We start from the raw sequence: 22,812 nt of genomic DNA on the forward strand, positions 1-22,812 counted from the left end.
TCTGTGGGTCCCACGAGGTGGCCATCTTTGATAGAATTTAAGTTTTTTATGCATTGATATCACGTCAGCTTTGCTGCACTCCCACAATCCCACCTTTCCCCAATTCTGCTGGCAATGTCTCAATGCATTGGGCCCTTTTTACCACATATTTGGAGTTGTCCCCTGATATGTGACTTTTGGAGGTGGGTTAAGGGAATCAAGGATGGTTTGTTTATACAGGGAGATCCTATTGATCCTCTGACGTACCTGTTTAATTTGCCTACTAGACAGATGGACAGGAGGTCTGCTGACTGTTCTTGTACCTTCACACATCAAGTGTAAAATCCATTATAAATCTATACACAGTGGGTTGAAACCCTACTTTAGCACTGCCTATAGTGAGCCAGCCACAACCTGTTGACAAATACTCTGTAGAGCGCTAAGACTTTAATTACCATATGCTGGAAATCTATGCTCCCCCCCTTCAGACATTGAATTCCTTTCTAGAGTCAATCTTGAATGCCTGACTGCCTCTCTCAATAATACTATTCCTGCCTTTTTGATGCCATTTGAGTCCCATGGGACACTTACTGCACATTGAGAGATTTGTAACATCTCTGCAATTACCCCCCTTTCTTTTTCTTTCCCCTTCCTTGCTCTTCTTCTTGTCTTTCTTCTGATTGTCTTGTTGCTTGTTTCTTATTATCCACTGATTGCTATAAGCACTTGAATTTAATGTGTAACATGTTACATGGCTTTTTTTTTTTTCTTTTTCTTTTTTATGTTAATGTTTAAACAATTCTTGTTTAATACATCAGGCAAATGTCAGGTCCAGGGTGGATAAATAATAAACTTTGACAAACAAACAACTAACAGGATACCTGGAAAGTACTTAAATCAATGTGACAGATTTATCAAATCCTTTCCAACATTGGCATTCTCTTATCCTGACTTGAAGGAGGTCTTGAATCTGATTTCATAAGTAACATATATGAGAGGTAGGATCCTTAAAGATATGTGTGTACATACTCACTATACTGATATTCAACAGGGCAATGACTGGCTGACATCTGCAATAGTTGGGTCCATACCATGTGGTGACTAATCCTTTTGTTAATGTTCACCAAGAAAATATTTTGTAATTCGGTGAATACCAAATGGGATGTTTATTAACTGTAAAACCACTGGAATTGCATATGCTGCCATGTATTCCCTTTCCCAAGATATATGGACAGTACAACAGTTTTTCAGGCATATTTCCCAGTATACCAGTTCCATTTAATACTGGAGCTCATACACCTATCTCTAGTCATGTTAGGGTCCATTCACACGGAGGAAAATGGGGCTTTATTTGGTGCTAAATTTTCAGCACTGAACAAAAGCCTCCCATTGATTTCAATGGGTTCTGCTAGCTTTTTTTTCCACTAGTGGAATTTTCCGCTGGAAAAAATGGGTTTTGCTAGCTTTTTTTCCCCACTCACGGAATTTTCCGCTAGCAGAAAATTCTGCACCAAATAAAGCGCCATTTTCCTCCACGTGAATGGATCCTTAGGTTTCTATATCAAAGTGATGCATAATTGTTAGGGAATTGTTAGGACAGCAATTCCCCAGTAACTGTTTGAACCCTGGGACGGGACACAAGAGACAGTGAGCCCTAAGCTGAAGCCCGCAACTGACCCTTCCTATTGCCAGGCCCTATCCTACGTAATAGGCGGCAACCACAAAGGCAGTCCCTTCCTGGATATGTGAAACACAAAACGGAGACAAGACGGACAACAACAAAGAGAGGTCAGCTAGCCAAGGGTCAGTAACAGTCGAGCGATGCAGTGCCAAATCGGAGTCCAAAGAATAGTCAGTGAGGAAAGCCAAAGGTCAAGGATAAGAATGCAAGCAAAATAGGGACAGTAAGGAGCAAGTATGCTCACGGCAATAGCAAGCACTGGTGTGAATGAGAGCCAAGATTAAATAGGGGAGGAAGAACCCGCCCCTGGAGTTGACAGGAAGGCAGACTGTCAATCACACAAATTAACACTTAATACAGAGGCAACCAAGGGCAGAAGACGGGTGTGGTGCAAATTCAATCACAGAACTAGAGCCGTGTTCATACAGTGCGACCAAGAACTTTAAGCCAAGAACCAAACTGCACACACCTCCTGCACCGCAGTACGCAAGCAGAGGGTGGTGCAGTGGCCTGAACAGGCAGAGATGTTAGAATAATGTTTCAAGTTTTGGAATATAAGTCATACAAAACTGGGCACCAGAAGAGGGCATTTCAACAAGATTTTGTTACACGAAAAGTCACAATGGATTAATCATTTAAAAATCTTGAGGCCTAGTGGATTGAATGAGGGATTTACTTTTTTCCACCTCCACTTGACATATATGACACTATACAGTTCAGTACTTGCTTCAAAAAAAGGTTTTATAAATGGGATAAACAAATTATACCTTCAATGAATCAGATTATGGGGATATTGTCACTCCTTAGGTAGAGACCACTATGTAGGTGTGTGGTCTTATAAAGCTATTTTCACTCCACTACAATGAACTGCTAATCACCATTAGTAATTCATTGTAGGAGGAATATGCAAATGTGTTTCCCAGAATGTAAATAGGGGAGCACTGCCTCTGTATACTGCCCTCTATTGGAAGCAACTCCCTTGAACATCCTGCCCGACTTTTCAACAAGCCTTTAATTGTAATGATGCAGGATTTTGCCAAGTCAGTATCATCCCAACTGTGGACGGCGCCATTTCGATCTGATTGGATCTCATCAGCACAGTCTAGGGAGAACTGACTTGGCAGAGGTGAGAGACTTGTACACCAGATTATGGGGATATTGTCACTCCTTAGGGAGAGACTCATTGAAAAGTTAGGCATGATGTTCAAGAGAGCTGCTTCCAATAGAGGGCAGCGTACAGAGGCAGTGCTTCCCTATTTACATTCTGGGAAACACATTTGCATAATCTTCCCATAATCCCCCACAGTGGAGTAAAAATGGCTTTATAAGACTCCACACACCTACATGGTGGTCTCTCCCTAAGGAGTGACAATATTCCCATAATCAGGTCTAGAAGTCTCTCACCTCTGCCAAGTCAGTTCTCCCTAGACTGTGCTGATGAGATCCAATCAGATCGAAATGGCGCTGTCCACAGTTGGGATGATACTGACTTGGAAAAATCCTGCATCATTGCAATTAAAGGCTTGTTGAAAAGTTGGGCATTATGTCCAAGGGAGCTGCTTCCAATAGAGGGCAGTATACTGAGGCAGTGCTTCCCTATTTACATCCTGGGAAACACATTTGCATATTCTTCCTACTATGAATTACTAATGGTGATTAGCGGTTCATTGTAGTTATAATTTGTTTATCCCGTTAATAAAACCTTTTTTCAATTTGTGTGTTGGTCATTGTGTAATTATTAGACAGTGTGATGGCAGACTGATATTCACTCCCCTAGTTGGGGTTGTACTTGGTTCCTGCCTTTGGATAGTTATATGAGTAACAATTAACCTTGGTAACTTGGTCACTTAGGATTCCAGAAACATATGTTTGATTTGTTCTAGCTCAAAACTACCCTATTTATTATGAATGCAAGGTATATTATTATGTAACGGATAGCAGTTCTTTTGTAATAGCAGGCACCATGAGTATATATGGGGTTACGGCTCGTTCACATCTGCGGCCCGGTCTCCGTACTTAGGTTTCCGTTTCCTGCCTAAAACACAGGCAGGATACGGAAACCTGCAGGAGACTTTCTCACCCATTCATTTGAATGGGTGAGAAAGCTGTCCGGCCGTGCGCGGCGGTGAGCGTTTTGCGCTCTCCGCCGCGAAACCGGGTTTTATAATCCGGACACAGAGTCGGACATGCAGTACTCTGTGTCCGGATAAAAAAATCCGGTTTCGCGGCGGAGAGCGCAAAACGCTCACCGCCGCGCACGGCCGGACCCGGTCTGTGGTTTCCGTCTTCTGGCATGCAGAAGACGGAAACCACAGAACGGAGACCCCAGACGCAGGTGTGAACCCAGCGTTAGTCCACTTTGGTTTTTCTATCCTTTTTAACCGATCGAGACTCACTATTTGTCCTTTGTAGGATCGTGGGCAACATCTACGTGTTGATGTACATGCTGGAGGTATGAAGTGCTTCATATATCAATCAATTTTATGTGGGTAGCGGAAAGGTTAAGTGTTTGTACATCCGCTACACTAGCAAAATAGTCTTAAGTCTTTAAATATGTGCAATGATCTTAAATGGTTAATGAAATTAACAAAATCCACAGACATGCATATTGGGGACTTAGTTTCTTATAACGCCATAGTATCTGTTTTTACATGGAATGAAATGGCACATGCACAGGAGGTTATGCTTCTTTTTGGTGGTCTCAATGATTCCTTACTTTTTATGTATGCGCAATAAAGGAAAGACACATGCACGGAACGATTCTGTTAGTCTTGGTGGCTTCAGATCTCTAATGCGCGTGTGCACTTAGTAAGTGCCTTTTGGTTGGATTTCGATCAATAGCTCCAGTTGAAGCTTGAAATTGTCTGATGACACTAAGGAGTTTGATGCTGGTGACACTTGGTGATTAGTAGAATGTCTCCTACACCTTTGGTGAAGAGTGGGAGAGGCTAGTTATGCCTGAATTGCTTGTTGGACTCCACATAGTTCCGATACCCCTGAAGACACCACACAGGTGGTAAAATGGTGGTGAAACTTGTTGGGGGAAATCTATCTGTATTTTAAATTGCTGCATTTGGATTTTTTTGGGATAGGATATACTGGGAAGCATTTCAGACTTATCCAGTGTGAATACGAAGACATTGGAGCAACCTGCTACAGTTGCAATTATATATTTTTCTAACTACACTGTGATACCTCAGATGCAGTGAGATTTTAATAATTATTTTTATTGGGACAACATACAAGTAAACTTTTATCTGTACATAATAGCAAAGATGCTATCAAAAATGTATAATGATGTCATGATGACCCCAAAATAATGTAATTGAAAAATACAAGTTGTTTCACCAAAGTGCTGAAGCAGCTGAATTGGCAAAAATAAAAAAGTTAAGGATTCCACAACATGACAGTGAAATAAGAGAAATGAAATCACTGGGTTCTGAAGGCTAAAACTAACCATGTACATTAGGATTTCATTAGATGGTGTTAATTAATATGTTTTCTGTCACTCTCGATTCTTCCATTTTTATCCTAAACAATTGTTGTTCTAGTATAGATATCATGCTTCATTATCTAAAAAGGGAAACTGTTATTTTAGGTTTTATGGGGGTTATGAATCAGTAGTTCAATGTTATATCTCTTATTGCAGGAAAATAGCTTTTTCCCATAGACTCCTCTCCAACTCTAGTGAATTTTGTAGGTGAAAAAAGTCACCTGAAATCAAAGTTAGTATTATTATTTATTTTTAGAATACCATTAATTCCATGGCTCCTTACAAAACACATGTATATTACACTAATATACTAATGTATATTACACTAACTGGTACAGTGGGATAGAGGAACCTGTCAGCTAGGTGTGAAATCTGTGATGTGAAATAGAGACAGTAGATAACAGTTAAAGCTATTTAGAAATACACTTTAAGAAATACTGTATTTGTTTGCAATTTATTAATTATTTTTACATGAAAAAAACTTATTATTTCTAGCTGAAGTCACTAGAAACAGCTGCAAACATTGCAAGAGAGCTTTCAGAGCACACAAGAGGTCGTCTGAACGCTGGAGATATCACCTATTCTGTTCGGGCAATGGATCAACTGGTGGACCTATTGGATGTTCAGCTAAGAAATTTGACTCCAGGTGGAAAAGATAGTGCTGCTCGAAGTTTAAATAAGGTAATTTGCATAATTGCAGACTGATCGTAAGGGCATCTCATACACAAATTCAGATATATATATTCAATTGCTGAAAATATGTTGACTAGTAATTTTCAGAATGACACATTCAAATATTTAGGTTGCTTGTACATAGTTTTTCCTGGCTGCATATGTTAAGCATTAATTGCTAGGACGCAGCAGAACTTTTCCATTCAAAACAATATGAAGTACTGATATGGGCTGCTTCTCGTTGGGTTCCACCTGTACTTGCTATTCCATCAAATGTTAAAGAACAGGTACATCCCTGCAACATACAGTGTACGCAGCCAATTAGTACTGTGTACAGACGGCCTAAAAAGTTGATTTTTTTTTGAGGATCAGATTCCATGAAAATTTAGCGATCTTAGCAAACGAAACATGGTCATTCCTGCTACACTAGCTGAGACCAGTATTTAAGAAACCGTCTACTTTGTGGTCATTTCTTGTACAACAGGGTCAAAATTATCTAGAAAATGGATTAATAAAGGAATAATAACCAAGGGAACAATAGGGGATGCTTATCAACAAAAGGGATCATAGGAGAACGTCAAGAATTGTAATGAATAATGCAGTGCACAGACGAAATTGCAGTTGTATACAATAACTGTGCTCCAAATAGCAATATAGTGTGCTATACAGCAGCAAATCATTTCAAGTGCTTTTGTTTAAGGCCTGGTTAATATCTGTGTTCAGTATTCTGTTTGGGGAGTATGCTTGGGAACCCCCCAAATGGAATACCGAACGCATTGACAAGTGGTGAGCAATGAAAGTACACGGACCCCATAGAATATCATGGAGTCCATGTGTTTTCCCCGCAGTGTTCGCATGAGTCAGGCAGAGAGGAAAGTAGTTCACAAATTAGTTTTCTCTCTGCATGTTCTGTGCAGACACCGTTTGGAAAACACATGGACCCCATTATAGTCTATGGGGTCTGTGTGCTTTCATAAGCTCACTGCTGGTCGATGCGTTCGGTATTCTCTTCAGGGGGTCCCCAAGCAGACTACCCAAATGGAATACCAAACGCAGATATGAACCAGACCTAGAGGAAGCAAAGTGGAAACAACTTCAGTGAGCACATAAGTGCGTCAAAGAGCAGTAGGAAAACATTGCCTGGCCAGATGACTTAGATCTCTGCTGCATAAGGCTTATGTAAGAGTCAGAATTTGGCAGTGTGACTACATGAACCAGGTGTCAACAGTTCATAGTGTGGGGAATGTTGGCACACCATGCATGTGGGCATACAGTCCTATGAAAAAGTTTGGGCACCCCTATTAATCTTAATCATTTTTAGTTCTAAATATTTTGGTATTTGCAACAGCCATTACAGTTTGATCTATCTAATAACTGATGGACACAGTAATACTTCAGGATTGAAATGAGGTTTATTGTACTAACAGAAAATGTGCAATATGCATTAAACCAAAATTTGACCGGTGCAAAAGTATGGGCACCTCAACAGAAAAGTGACATTAATATTTAGTAGATCCTCCTTTTGCAAAGATAACAGACTGTAGTCGCTTCCTGTAGCTTTTAATCAGTTCCTGGATCCTGGATAAAGGTATTTTGGACAAACAATTCAAGTTCAGTTAAGTTAGATGGTCGCCGAGCATGGACAGCCCGCTTCAAATCATCCCACAGATGTTCAATGATATTCAGGTCTGGGGACTGGGATGGCCATTCCAGAACATTGTAATTGTTCCTCTGCATGAATGCCTGAGTTGATTTGGAGCAGTGTTTTGGATCATTGTCTTGCTGAAATATCCATCCCCGGCGTAACTTCAACTTCGTCACTGATTCTTGAACATTATTCTCAAGAATCTGCTGCTACTGAGTGGAATCCATGCGACCCTCAACTTTAACAAGATTCCTGGTGCCGGCATTGGCCACACAGCCCCAAAGCATGATGGAACCTCCACCAAATCTTACAGTGGGTAGCAAGTGTTTTTCTTGGAATGCTGTTTCTTTTTGGACGCCATGCATAACGCCTTTTTTTTATAACCAAACAACTCAATCTTTGTTTCCAAAATGAAGTTGGCTTCTCCAAATGTGCTTTTGCATACCTCAGGCAACTCTATTTGTGGCGTACGTGCAGAAACGGCTTCTTTCTCATCACTCTCCCATACAGCTTCTCCTTGTGCAAAGTGCGCTGTATTGCTGACTGATGCACAGTGACACCATCTGCAGCAAGATGATGCTGCAGCTCTTTGGAGGTGGTCTGTGGATTGTCCTTGACTGTTCTCACCATTCTTCTTCTCTGCCTTTCTGATATTTTTCTTGGCCTGCCACTTCTGGGCTTAACAAGAACTGTCCCTGTAGTCTTCCACTTCCTTACTATGTTCCTCACAGTGGAAACTGACAGGTTAAATCTCTGAGACAACGTTTTGTATCCTTGCCCTGAACAACTATGTTGAACAATCTTTGTTTTCAGATCATTTGAGAGCGGGCTGTCCATGTTCGGCGACCATCAAACTTAACTGAACTTGAATTGTTTTGTAGAAAGAAATGGTCCAAAATCCCTTCATCCAGGATCCAGGAACTGATTAAAAGCTACAGGAAGCAACTAGGGGCTGTTATCTTTGCAAAAGGAGGATGTACTAAATATTAATGTCACTTTTCTGTTGAGGTGCCCATATTTTTGCACCGGTCAAATTTTGAATTAATGCATATTGCGCATTTTCTGATAGTACAATAAACCTCATTTCAATCCTGAAATATTACTGTGTCCATCAGTTATTAGATATATCAAACTGAAATGGCTGTTGCAAACACCAAAATATTTAGAACTAAAAATGATTAAGATTAATAGGGGTGCCCAAACTTTTTCATAGGACTGTATATGTTTGTATGGTAGGACTTACATAAGCATTAGGGTCTGTAACACCACTAGACACAGCCTTTTTTCATATTTTTTTACTCCCCACATTCTAAAATCCCAAACTTTTTTATTTTTCCTTTCACAGAGTCATATGGTGGCATTTTGCAAGATAAACTATACTTCATAATGGTACCATTTAAAATGCCACATGATGTACTGGAAATCTGAAAACAAATTAGAATAAGGTGGAATTAAAAGAAAAAGTGTATTTGTGCTACAGTCTTAAGGGTTTTGTTTGACATGATATTCTGTGCTTTGGCACAGTTACCAAATTTATATAGTTTTGGTTATGCTTTATCACAAATTTCTTAGAATACGTTCTCAAAATCCTGACCAAAAATCTCTGTGTGAACCTACCTTCACGTGTCTTTTTTTGCAGGGTCAATTGTACTTTTTATTTATACCATTATGTGTAAAAAAAAAGCTTTTTTTAATTTTTTTCCATTTTTTCGGACATACAAGGCATAAAAAAATAGCAATTTTTTTGTGCAAAACTATATTTTAAATCTGTGGTGTCTTCGCCACTCTCCTGAAAAAAGTAGGTGTCCTGTGAATGGGACCATCAACCCTGTTGAATTTATCATCATTTGCGCTTGTTTATTTGTTATAAGTGCTCTAGCAAAAGGGGGTGAATTTTTAGTTCTATTTTATTTCTTTAACTTTTAAAAAAATATTTTACTGCTGTTTTTAAGATCCTGAATAGCGAAAAAATGAGAATTATGAAAGTAGCCGGAAGTCAACAGAATTCTCCTCAAGCGGAGCTGAGGAGGATTGAGCAAACTAGGCGTCAAGCGGCTCTTAGAGCAGCCAAAATGCCCGAGCAGGTGGATCATCGACGCCAACAACACGCTCATTATATGGCGTCCCAGCGAGCTGCTGAGATGCTGGGACAATTACAGGGATGGTACGAGGAACAAGTTCAGCAGCAGGCTAGTTTGAGAGCTGCTGGCCGCAGCAGACAGATTGATGCCAACAACACGCTTATTATATGGCGTCCCAGCAAGCTGCTGAGATGCCGGAACAGTCACAGATACAACGCGAGGAACAAGTTCACCAGCAGGACAACTTGAGAGCTGCTGAAACGCCAGAGCAGACGAACCATCGACAACAGCAATTTGCTGAATATAGGCGGATCATCGACGCCAACAATACGCAGATGAAGTCGCGGGCAGAGGCTAGTGAAAGTATAATTCATCATACCCTCACAATAAGCCCTCACTTAGATATGTCAACAGAAAAATAAAAAGTTATGAATTTTGGGAAGGGGGAAGGAAAATATGAAAAAAGTTGTTGAGCATTACATACTACGTACATACTACACAGTGTCCTTCAAGAGTTAAAGAAAGGCTAATGATTCAGAGACTCTGTCTGAAACATCTACTCAAGATCATTATCATTATTAGCTAAACTGCCAGATACTGTCTATAGCCTCTCACCTCTACCAGGTCAGTATTCTCTACACCGGGCTGAAGAGATGCAAACACATCGAAACGGCCGTCCTCGGTTGAGATACTGAACCTGGTAAAATCTCGGCATCATTGCAAACACAAGACCTCTGGAAGGTCAGGCATGATGTTAAAGAGAGTGCCCTCTATTGGGCTGCATGGCTGAGATTCTGTCTCTCTAATTACATCATGGAAGACAGACTTGCACATCCTCAGCTAGCGACCTCTATTGGTATGCACAAACTGAGGCTCTGTCTTTCTAATTACATCATGGAAGACAGATTTGCATATTCTTCCTGAGATACTTTCATAGCAATGATCTCAAACAAACTAGTTTAACTACTTTCTTTGCACTGGAACTCTTTGTGCACTAACAGTAAATGCAAGGTAGATATAGGTTACTGGTGGGTTAGACAATAATGATAAAGAGTAGAGATGAGCGAACACTAAAATGTCCAAGGTTTGAAAACCGATTCGAACAGCCGCACACTGTTCGACTGATTTCGAACCCCATTATAGTCTATGGGGGGAAATACTCGTTTCAGGGGTACGCAAAATTCGATAACATTATACTAACATTATACCAAGTCCACGAGTGACGGTCGGGCTGGATCCTCCGTGCAGTCTTCTCCCAGCACAGCATCCCAGCGGCGTTTTCCGGCTGGAATTCACTCTGCCTAGGCATCCGCGCATGCGCGGTCGGCTCTGCCCGGCCCGACACCTAAGCAGAGCCGACTGCACATGCGAGGGCATGCCCGCGCATGTGCAGTCGGCTCTGCCTAGGCCGGATGCCTAGGCAGAGTGAATTCCAGCCGGAAGACGCCGCGGGGACGCTGCACGGAGAAGACTTCTAAAGTTAAGAGAAGAACCAGCGTTGATTGGCAGAATGTATAGCATTCTGCTAATCAACGCTGGTTCTGCATCGAACCTTAAACTTCAAACAGCTAGTAGTATTCGATCGAGTACTAGTATTTCGAGTACCGTAGTATTCGATCGAACACCTACTCGATCGAACACTACTCGCTCATCTCTAATAAAGAGCACCTCCAAGTTTATAGTCTTCAAAGGAAATGCTCTGTTAATTTTTGTAACACATTAGTCTTCAATAAGTAAGAGCACAGAGGGCTAAGAGGCATTCCTTTACTGCTGCCATACAATGTTTCGGGTTACTAAAACCCATTCCTCATGCCTATTGATGTGGACATGGGACAAACTTTTCCTGCTCAAGGCATGGCCTGAACATGGCTGCGTGAAGCAGCACTACTCTGCAACTCCCGAACCCTAACACACCTCTACCTCTCTTCAGCCCTTCCCTGGCGATGGTCAAGTGTCTGGGACATAAGGCACCATCCTCCATGAAGGTGAAACCGCAGTTGGCCTGGTTCTTGATCTCTGCAGCCTCCTCCTCTGATGTAGCCCACTCTGACGGTACTAAGATGGCATCGGCACGCGCCGATGCGGCTCCTGCAAGTCAGCGCTCTCCAGCTCCAGCAGCGACGGGGTCGCTCTGCCGTCCCTCTGCAGTGGATCATCCGGCACTGTTTTCCCAGGCCTCAATAAGACCAGATGCTGGGTTGCCTGACAGGATGCTGACAATGTCTTCCCCGGCCTCACAAGATGGCATCCGCATGCGTGAGTCAGCTCCTCCGGCTCAGGCCCATGCCTCTACAGCATCCCTGCAGCATGTAGCCCCCTCCACCTCTGGGTCTGCAGGCCCAGCCTGTCCACATGGACAGTCTCCTCTCCCCCCTGGGCCTCAGTTTTGCCCCCCAGCAACTACAGTGGGGATTCTTGAGCCTGCATTGTCCAGCCCTCAGCCTTCTCTGATGAACTCTGCCATGGGAGTTATGGATTCCCTTCTTGGGCTGCCCCCCCCTAATGTGCATCCCTCTGCTCCCACTAGGGATTTGACAGCTGCCTCACCCAGGCCGCCCCGCTCCAATACCCATCTGGGGGTCTCTCACTGGCAGCCCCTATGCCTAATGCTGGCCAGACTACCTCCCCTGACATGGATCCAGACTATTCCTCAACTCCTGCCGCCCTACCCACCCCACTTACTTCAGACTCTTCTGATTCTTCACAGCGGGACTCCTCCTTGCAGTTGCACCATTCTAAGCGTCCTAAATTGTCCGATATATGGCAACTTCTCCATGCTTTGCCTACTAAAATGGACATGGAAGCCCTGGTCCGCAAGGTTGAGGAGCAGCAGGAAAAGATTGTGGCGGAATTCAAAACTGAGATTCAAACTCTTGACCCAGGTCTCAGTCCAGCAGCAGGTGACCACTGACTTGGACCACCGTCTAACTGTAGTTGGGGAGAAGGAGGACATTTTGTGGGCTGCCTGGCGTTATGGCCTGGTTTCTTTTCAGGAGTTTCCAATACAACTTCTCCCTGATGTCTCTCATCACATCCTGGCCATGCGACGTCTCCTCAAGCCTGTCCTGCAGTTGATTTTGGATGCTGGAGCTACCTACAGATGGGGCCACCCTTTCCATGTTCAGGTCCGCCGTAATGGAGCCGTGTTTACCCTCCATTCCCCAGATCAGGCTGCTGTTTTAGCCAAATTCCTGGAATTACCTGATTTGCATCTTTCGGACTGGTTGGGCTACCCTCTCTCAACTGCCCCGTCCGCTGATCGTCCTCCCTCCTCTTCCCTGCCCCGTTGGCACCGCAGAGCCCTCTTGTGCTTTGACCCCCTCAATTTTTGGAGTCTTGCTTTTACCCCAGAGCTGTTTGTATACTTTGCTTATTCCTTGTGCCTCGTTTCAGGATTTAAGTGTTCTGCCCTGCCGGAGGTTGCTTTGCGTTTCGGCCTACGATAGGCCCCGGCAGTGTTTGCTGCCCCTCCTCTTTCCTGGATGAGGGCTCACTGTGGCTGGGTTCCTTTGTCTTGTTCTCTCCCTTCCCCCGGCTCCCTTGGTCCCCGAGGGCTGGGGGGAGGGTTTGGCAATGCAGGTTTTTCTCCTCCCGTATGCTCGCCCCGGCCGTGGTGTGCCCCGTCTGGCATGTGTGGAGGGTCCCAAATGTCCTGCTGGCCGTTCGGCTTAGTCTGGAGTTCTTAGGCCAGATCTCCGGTCTTCACTTTGCTTTGTGCCCAGTTGGCATCCATTGTTGCTGCTTGGGGTGAGGGCAGCGTTCTATTGTTTTTTGCCTCTCCCCCCAACTAGCTAGGTTTGGCGGCTCTCTGAGGGCATACTGTGGTGTTCCCTCGAGACCTGTGTTAACGGGTTTTCTCCCACTGTTTTTTGTCATCCCGGATTAGCTGGGTTCGGACCTGCTTTTTGATTTTTGTATTACCCCTTAGTGTCTGACTTATTATTTGATATTTGTCGTGCTTTTCTTCTTTTTACCCATTTAATTTATTCCTTCGCTTGTGTGCGGTTTGCTTGGTTGTTTGTTTGTTTTTTCTTCTTTTTCCCCTCTTTCGTCTCCCTCTCCTCCCTGCAAGGTTCCAGCTGCCGGCCATGGATTCCATCGCCTTTGCTTCTATCAACGCCAATGGCCTTAATAGCCCGGAGAAGTGTTCATCTCTACTACGGTTGCTTTGGGAATCCACATGGCATTTATCCAAGAAACACATTTTCGTGAGGGCGTGGCCCCTGCCTTGTCCTCCCCTAGATACCCTGACTCATACCATAGTTGCTACTCTGAATCTAAATCTAGAGGGGTCAGCATTCTGATCAGTCATTCTATTCCCTGGAAGTTTAAGGCGGCTTCCTTGGATGAATCTGGTAGATTCCTCTTTGTCAAGGGGGAGTTGGTGGGCACCTTATTCAAATTGGCTAATGTTTATCTACCTAACTCGAACCAGATTACTGCACTAGAGGGCATTCTGTCTAAGTTAGCTAAACTTTATGGAGAGGACCTTATTGCTCTGGGGAGATTTTAACCTTGGACCCGTCGTTGGATGTCTCAAGAGGCTCATTGCACTTGTCGGGCTGCGTTTTACATCGGATAAGCCGGTTGCTCCACTTGTATCAGCTTGTTTAGCATACAGTTCACCCTGACGACAGAGACTACATGTTTTATTCTTGGGACGTATACTCGAGGCTCGATTACTTTTTTCTGAGACACGAGGATGTGCCCCTTTTGAGGGATTCCTCGATTGATGCCATCACATTTGCTTACCATGCCATGGTCCATGCTGTGCTTGCTTCCCCTGCGACCAGACTGCGGTCCTGGCAGTGGCTGCTTAATGAGTCGCTGCTCCAAGATGTCGCTACCTCTCAGGCGGTATCCACAGCCCTGGACAATTACTTTAGGGAGAATGACACCCCTGATGTCTCTCCATTTAACTGTTTGGTCCGCCCACAAATGTGTGATTCGGGGGGTGTTCATGCAGCATGGTACCCGGCTTAAGAAAGAGAGGTCGCGTGAGGTTGCATCTTTAATAGCTGATGTGATCTCCTTGGAACAGATGCACAAACGCCCGCATGCCCCTGACGTTCAGGGCGCTCTGCTCTTAGCAGCAGCAGTTCCTGCGGCAGGCTGGACCACCAAATTGGAGCCACGGTTCTTCCAGACCACTTTTTTTTTTTTAATTCTCAGTTTTTATTGATTTTTTTCGATATACAATACAGAAAAAAAGTATAAAAAAGCATTTGAATACTGTGACACAGAACAATCAGAGGAGAAATGCATATATGAAGCATTATTACAGTGCTATAAAAGCAATTAGAGCCGTGAGAGTGGGGGAGGAGGGGGAGGTAGGAAAAGGTAGGGAAGGGGAGTTATATATTAAAGGGGTTGGCCACTTTCAGACAAATATTGACAAACAAATGTACAATAAAAAGATGTACAATTTCCAATATACTTTCTGTATCAATTCCTCACAGTTTTCTAGATCTCTGCTTGCTGTCACTCATTCTGTTACTTCTAGAGGATAAAACTCTGACCATGGTCATGTGATTTATGGTCCATGGTCATGTGATTTACAGTCCATGGTCATGTGATTTACAGTCCATGGTCATGTGTGGACACTGGTGCACAGCTGATTACCAGGCAGATGTCTGAATATTGTACTGTGACTGTAACGAGCGGCACCTGTGTGCGCATCACATGACCATGGACCGTAAATCTTTTTATTGTACATTTGTTTGTCAATATTGGTCTGAAAGTGGCCAACCCATTTAAGTCTAAGAAATGGGAAAAAAGGTGAGCATTCCAGTAATGTTTATTTCTGATAAATGATGCAAAAGTGATCAGAAGAGTTCAGATTAATGTACATAAAAAAATATGTACCTGTACTAGAGAAACAGCCATTTCGAATAGCACGCTCCCATAGAAATGAATGGACATAGCCAGCATGCATGGGAGCGTGCTATTCGAAACAGCTGTTTCGAATAGTGTTCGCTCATCTATAAGGGCTTGTTCACATCTATGTCCGTACTCCGTTCTGCAGATTTCCGTTTCCTGCACAAAACAGGGGCAGGAGCTGGAAACCTGCCGGCATGTTTCAATCCCATTCATTTGAATGGGCTTGAAAAGTCTCCGGCCGTGTGCGTCGGTGAGTGTTTTATGCGCTCCGCGGCGAAACCGTTTTTTTAAAACCGGACACAGAGTCGGACATGCAGTACTCTGTGTCTAGTTTAAAAAAAACGGTTTCGCTGCGGAGCGCATAAAACACTCACTGGCGCTCACAGTTGGACTTGGTATGACAGGTTTCCATCTTCTGCATGCAACCTAAAAACGGAGTTCAGACACTGGTGTGAACCCAGTGTGACCTGTACCTAAGAAGTCTTGTGTCTACTACTACTCCATAGGGAAGAGGCCTTTTCTAACTTTATTCAAGGAGACCAGGTTCTCAGAAACAAGTCATGGTTTCTTTTTGACCAACTAATAAGATCCTCAAATCTCATAACATTTACTGTGGCCATCGATTCTTGGATGGTTGAGACTCTTGTTGAAGCCAGTACCTTGGAATTAGTAGTTTTGCAGCCTTAAGAAGTGTGGCCAAACTAGATCTCGATGGAGTACGATATAGGACATGAGAGAATTACAATTTCAGGGGAGAGCACTATGTAGCTGTAAGTCACTTTCCGAATTTGGTCTTGGATCCGACTCCAGTAGGGCTGGACTTTCTCACAGAACCACCAGATATGGGGCAAAGAACCCTTATCTTTCTGGCACCTCCAACATCTATTAGAGTTTGCTAAATTATGAGTATGTAACCATTCCGGCCAGAGTCTTATAGAGAGCCTCCTGGAGCCGGACACAAGAAGAAAATCCATGGGAGATCTAAGATGCATTTACGAAAGTGTGCATAATGTAAAAAACTGAAGGTTGTGTCAGGTAGTAAGTCCTTTAGTTGACCTTTAGTTAGTGGATATCCTTTCTGTAGAACATCTCTCAGTGCTAAGCCGCTTAGTTTGTTCCATAGGTCTTGGTAAATGTTGGTTTTTGGTTTGACAACAAAAGGAATGAGGTCGGCCAGCAATATAGGTGATGGTATCATTGACAGTATGTTCCTGTTTTTGCTCCAGATTTCACAAGGGTCTCTGAGGAGGGGATCAAAACTAGAATAGCGAATACGGAGTAGAGATGAAAGCCACATAAGTTGTTGAAATGTCGGGCCAATACACTACTCTGCTAATTCGCTAATACTATGGCACCTGATGGGCCTAATGAGTGAAAGCCAATTTCTCAAGTGTATGCCTCTGTATCGGAAAAAAAAGGAAGGAAATCCAGCAATATAATGTTTCCTAAAACTTAACTTTTAATCTAAAGTCATAATTAACAATAAAAAACAGGGGTGCTGTCAAGCAAAAATAACCCCCGCCATGCAAACAACGTCTTAGCTGACGCGTTTTGGAACAGAGAGTTTCCTTAGTCGTAGCCTTTTTTTTTCTGATATTGGATTTGTTTCAAGCCGATCAAACTGCTCAAGTCTGTGAATCCGTATTCCGACATAATGATGCGAGCTTGGATTGACACAACATGAAGAAATTTTTGTAAGTAAGCTATGTTTTTTCTCCCTTCTAGAGATGAGCGAGTAGAGAAATATTCAATATTCGATTTGAGTAGAACCTCAATATTCGACTATTCGATTGAATATCGAAACCCATTATAGTTTATAGGAAAAAAATGCTTGTTTCAGGGAAATCAAAATTGGAGTCACCAAGTCCACAATGACACCTCAGCAAATGATGCCAACACCTCTGGAATGCAACTGGGACAGCAGGGTAAGCATGCCTGGGGGCATCTAACACACCCAAGTCCCAGTATTACACCACTATCACAGCCTATCAATTAGACATTCCAAATTCAATATAACCTCTATGGAAAGTGGAAAAATACTTGGAAACCTTCTTTCCTCTATGTTAGTATGGACAGAAAGACAAATTTTAAGCTAAAGAAACATTAGCATGCACCCCTTTAAATCACGTTGCCCATGACAACCACAGATGGCATAGGCAAGGGGGAAATCAAACAGCACCCACCCTTAACTGTCATTGTGTATGTGTACCTCTGTATACCTCTGTATGTTACAAGTATATACTGAGCTTAAAACGAGAACTGGAGATGGGAAAGGTATATAGCGCTCTAATACCTCTGTATGTTAGAAGTATATACTGAGCTCAAAACAGGTATATAACAGGAGATGGGCAAGATATATAGCGCCAGTGTCGGACTGGGGTGTCTAGGGCCCACCAGTGGAATTGTTTCTAGGGGCCCACCACCAGGACCACTGCAGACCAGCGGTACAGGCACAGGGTGGCTAAAGGTAATAACATGTTGGGAGCCATGCTGTTCACCCTTCATACAATGTGCACCACTCCACTACCTAAACCCACTGCTACACCCTGTATGAACAGCGCGGCTCCTAGAAATGTTACCATTACCTGCAGCCACACTGTCCTGGAAGAGCTGATCTACAGAGCTCCTGGCTATTGTATCACCGCAGATGTAATATTGATGGCCTAAGGACATCAATATTCGACAGATGGATACATCCTTTAAAGATTTGTCCAGGAATTAGAACAGCCCATGTGCCGGGGCGGGAGATGTAAAATAAAATAAAAAAAAAAATAAACACACTCATCTGTCCTTGGCGCTACGTTGTCCGCCACCAGTGTCCACTCAGTCTCGTGCTGCCACTTCCTTGCTGGGAGTCTTGCACATCATGTGACTGCTAAGACCAATTAGGTGCAGGATTTCCAGAAATGAGGCGCTACCATGAGACTGAACAGACACAGGTGGGGAACAACAGAGTGAGTATGTTTTTTTTTTTTTTAATTTTTTTTAAATTTTTTACATCTACCTGGCGGCTGCCACAGTGATCGCTCTAGTTTGTGGACAACTTCTTTAAGCTGAAGCCCCACACTGCAGAAACACAGCGTTTTTGGCTACGGCAGAAAAAAAAAAAGATGTGTTTTAAAAAACAAGCAAAGTGAATGAAATTTAATCAAATTGACCTCATCCACACATTGCAGGAAAAAAAGACGTGGAAGATGCTGCAAACTCTAAAATGCGTGTTCTTCTAAAAACATGGCCGGTTACTTTCAGCTGCACAATCAGGAGAAAGTGCCGGGAAAATGCATCAAAAGCTCAATGAAATACACTGTTGAAAAAATACATTGTTCTTCACCGCTATTTTTTTCCACAGTGTTTTTTAGCTGCGTTTCGCTGTTGGGCCTCATCCTTATTATCTCAATACATTGTGTACTACACTATAAGGCTAAGGCCCCATGTAGCAAGCCATAGCTAAAAAGCACTGCGGGAAAACCCCAAGCGGCAACACATCAGTTTTTCCTGCAGCGCTTTTTGCAGAAACTCCACAGAGGTTTCCTCTGAGGACTTTCTGCTTCCTTTATACCTATAGGGACACTGTAAGTGATTCTGTAGGTATAAGTGACATGCTGCGATTTCCAAAACCGCAACAGTTTTGGAAATTGCAGCGTTTCCGCTTTGTGTATTTTTCTGCAATGTGTGGATGGGATTGCACATACTATATACCTACACACTCATAGATATACATTCATATATACTCACACACATATATATAATAGCATATATACATTAATATACATTCATATACCATATATAAGCCATATACACTCACCGGCCACTTTATTAGGTACACCATGCTAGTAACGGGTTGGACCCCCTTTTGCCTTCAGAACTGCCTCAATTCTTCGTGGCATAGATTCAACAAGGTGCTGGAAGCATTCCTCAGAGATTTTGGTCCATATTGACATGATGGCATCACACAGTTGCCGCAGATTTGTCGGCTGCACATCCATGATGCGAATCTCCCATTCCACCACATCCCAAAGATGCTCTATTGGATTGAGATCTGGTGACTGTGGAGGCCATTGGAGTACAGTGAACTCATTGTCATGTTCAAGAAACCAGTCTGAGATGATTCCAGCTTTATGATATGGCGCATTATCCTGCTGAAAGTAGCCATCAGATGTTGGGTACATTGTGGTCATAAAGGGATGGACATGGTCAGCAACAATACTCAGGTAGGCTTTGGCTTTGCAACGATGCTCAATTGGTACCAAGGGGCCCAAAGAGTGCCAAGAAAATATTCCCCACACCATGACACCACCACCACCACCAGCCTGAACCGTTGATACAAGGCAGGATGGATCCATGCTTTCATGTTGTTGACACCAAATTCTGACCCTACCATCCGAATGTCGCAGCAGAAATCGAGACTCATCAGACCAGGCAACGTTTTTCCAATCTTCAATTGTCCAATTTCGATGAGCTTGTGCAAATTGTAGCCTCAGTTTCCTGTTCTTAGCTGAAAGGAGTGGCACCCGGTGTGGTCTTCTGCTGCTGTAGCCCATCTGCCTCAAAGTTCGACGTACTGTGTGTTCAGAGATGCTCTTCTGGCTACCTTGGTTGTAACGGGTGGCTATTTGAGTCACTGTTGCCTTTCTATCAGCTCGAACCAGTCTGGCCATTCTCCTCTGACCTCTGGCATCAACAACGCATTTCCGCCCACAGAACTGCCGCTCACTGGATGTTTTTTCTTTTTCGGACCATTCTCTGTAAACCCTAGAGATGGTTGTGCGTGAAAATCCCAGTAGATCAGCAGTTTCTGAAATACTCAGACCAGCCCTTCTGGCACCAACAACCATGCCACATTCAAAGGCACTCAAATCACCTTTCTTCCCCATACTGATGCTCGGTTTGAACTGCAGGAGATTGTCTTGACCATGTCTACATGCCTAAATGCACTGAGTTGCCGCCATGTGATTGGCTGATTAGAAATTAAGTGTTAACGAGCAGTTGGACAGGTGTACCTAATAAATTGGCCGGTGAGTGTATATACTTATATGAATGTATGAATACTATATATACTCACATATACACATACACATTATTATAGCATACTGTATATAATCACACATACTTGTATACAAATATACAGTTGTTACGGTTCTGTGTATATATATATAAATATTTTTTCTGAACAACAGAACCTCTTAGCTGTAGAACACTACAGCGAGGTCCACAGGCCCAATGGTGGGCGGCTGTATGTCTGAACTCAAATGTGAACTACTGCAAAGATACTGCAGCGTGAAAATCAATGTGAACTACTGCAAAGACACTGCAGCGTGGACTCAATGTGAACTACTGCAAGACACTGCAGCCTGGACTCAATGTGAACTACTGCAAGACACTGCAGCCTGGACTAAATGTGAACTACTGCAAAACACTGCAGCCTGGACTAATTGTGAACTACCGCAAGACACTGCAGCCTGAACTCAATGTGAACAATGTATACTGTGCGACACTCCATGTGAAAAAGGTGCAACTAAACCCCTGCCAGTTTAGCTCACTGGCCAGGTGCACCAGTACAAGTGAAACACCCAAGGGTTAACACTCACCCCAGGCCAGCAAACACACACACTTATCTCTGCGACAGCTAGGGGCCACCACGGAAGTTTTAGAACATTCTCCTACACACAGCTTGGAGGTACCAGGGGAGTTTGCATGCTCCTGCACACAGCTTGGAGCAATCAAACACCCATGCTCCCGAACACAGCTAGGAGCCATACATGAAGTCAGACAGTACACATAGGCTATCTCAAAGACCATACCTTCTGCAGATCTACAAGCTGGAACGGCGTCTACCTCTCCTAGCCCTGGTGTAGCTCTAACAGTTCTGAGTTTACAGGTCCTACCTAACAGCACCCAGGAGAAGCAGAGAAACCCCACACAGAGGCCTAGTCTGAAACCTGCGTACCGGAGCCTATCCCTGAAAACTACTGTCTTCACTCTGTGGACTTTTAGGACATTTTAGTGGAAGTGTGAGTCCCCGGCGGGCGTCGGCTCACACTATTTAAAGGGAAGTCCCCGCCCAATAGGGGCAGTGGTGATGACCTCACCGCTCATGCTCAGTAGGGGAGAAATGGCACTTAGCTTGTGAACAGTTCCAATACATCTGAGCATGCTCAATAAGGTGAAAGCTAGATGGTTAGACTGACCCGCAGGTGGCGCTGTGCACTATGATAGCAACCTGCGGGACCCAATCCTAACAACAGTACTCACACAGTATACAAGACACATACTTTAACCCTTAAGTACTATCATGGTGTCTATCATAGTGATATGTGTATGGTAGTAATGTATGATAGACACCATAATAGTACTTAAGGGTTAAACAAATGTACACAAATACATATTAAATATTACATTTTACCAAAAAAAAGAAAAATATATACTCACATTTGTGAAGCAGAAAGATAGCATCGCAGCAGACATCTCCTGTTCCCACACAGTACAATGTACCGTATTTTTCGGACTATAAGACGCACTTTTTTCCCCAAAAATTTTTGGGGAAAAGAAGGGTGCGTCTTATAGTCCGAATGTGGCCGCAATACAGACCCAGCATCCACTGTAATAGAAAGGCAGATGCCGGGGAGGGTTAGACACATGTGCCGGAGCCTGAGACATCGCTATGCTCCTGCCCTGCATGAAGCCAGCAGCGGCAGGAGTGATGCTGCTATTCTCCCCGCAATAGAAGCATCGCTCCTGCTGCTGCTGGCTTCTGGGAGGGGGAGAGGGAGGAAGTCCGGGCTGCAGAGAAAGCTCTTCATAGGATAGCAGGGATAGGGGCAGCTGCTGCCCCTGGTGTCCTCAGTCCTCTGGATGTATACCTTCCCTATATTAATAGGGAAAGTATATCACTGGCAGGAGGCCCCTGTGTGTGTGTCAGGGCCCTGAGAAACTGCTGGCAGCCGGCCATCTTTAATCATTACAGTGCTGCCCGCAGCCTGGGGCCCCGAACTGATAGTCAAGGCTTGGGGCCCACCAGGGAATTCACCAGTTCCCTGGTGGGCCAGTCCAACCCTGTATAGTGCCCAAATACCTCTGTATGTTAGAAGTATATACTGAGCTCAAAACAGGTATATAACAGGAGATGGGAAAGGTATATTGGGGGAAAAGGTGGTACGGAATTGGAGCCCTAACAAGGGCTTTTGTGAAAATTATTTGCAAAAAGATTGTATATACAGATGTGTATATACAATCTTCAAGCAGTGGTAGATATTAGAGATGAGCGAACAGTGTTCTATCGAACACATGTTCGATCGGATATCAGGGTGTTCGCCATGTTCGAATCGAATCGAACACCGCGTGGTAAAGTGCGCCAAAATTCGATTCCCCTCCCACCTTCCCT

The 22,812-nt window shown here is 43.7% G+C and overlaps 1 protein-coding gene across 1 annotated transcript in view; it reads left to right on the forward strand.

Annotated features, from left to right (window-relative positions):
• The window catches only part of ADGRL3 (adhesion G protein-coupled receptor L3), an 877,296-nt gene that overhangs the window by 424,568 nt on the left and 429,916 nt on the right, over window positions 1-22,812 (forward strand). Inside the window, exon 11 of the mRNA XM_075282777.1 lies at window positions 5,649-5,834. Coding sequence (XP_075138878.1) covers window positions 5,649-5,834 — 186 coding nt within the window. The remainder of the gene's footprint in view (window positions 1-5,648; window positions 5,835-22,812) is intronic.

This window comes from Leptodactylus fuscus, chromosome 1 (genome assembly GCF_031893055.1).
Source record: "Leptodactylus fuscus isolate aLepFus1 chromosome 1, aLepFus1.hap2, whole genome shotgun sequence".
NCBI classification, from domain to species: Eukaryota; Metazoa; Chordata; class Amphibia; order Anura; family Leptodactylidae; genus Leptodactylus; species Leptodactylus fuscus.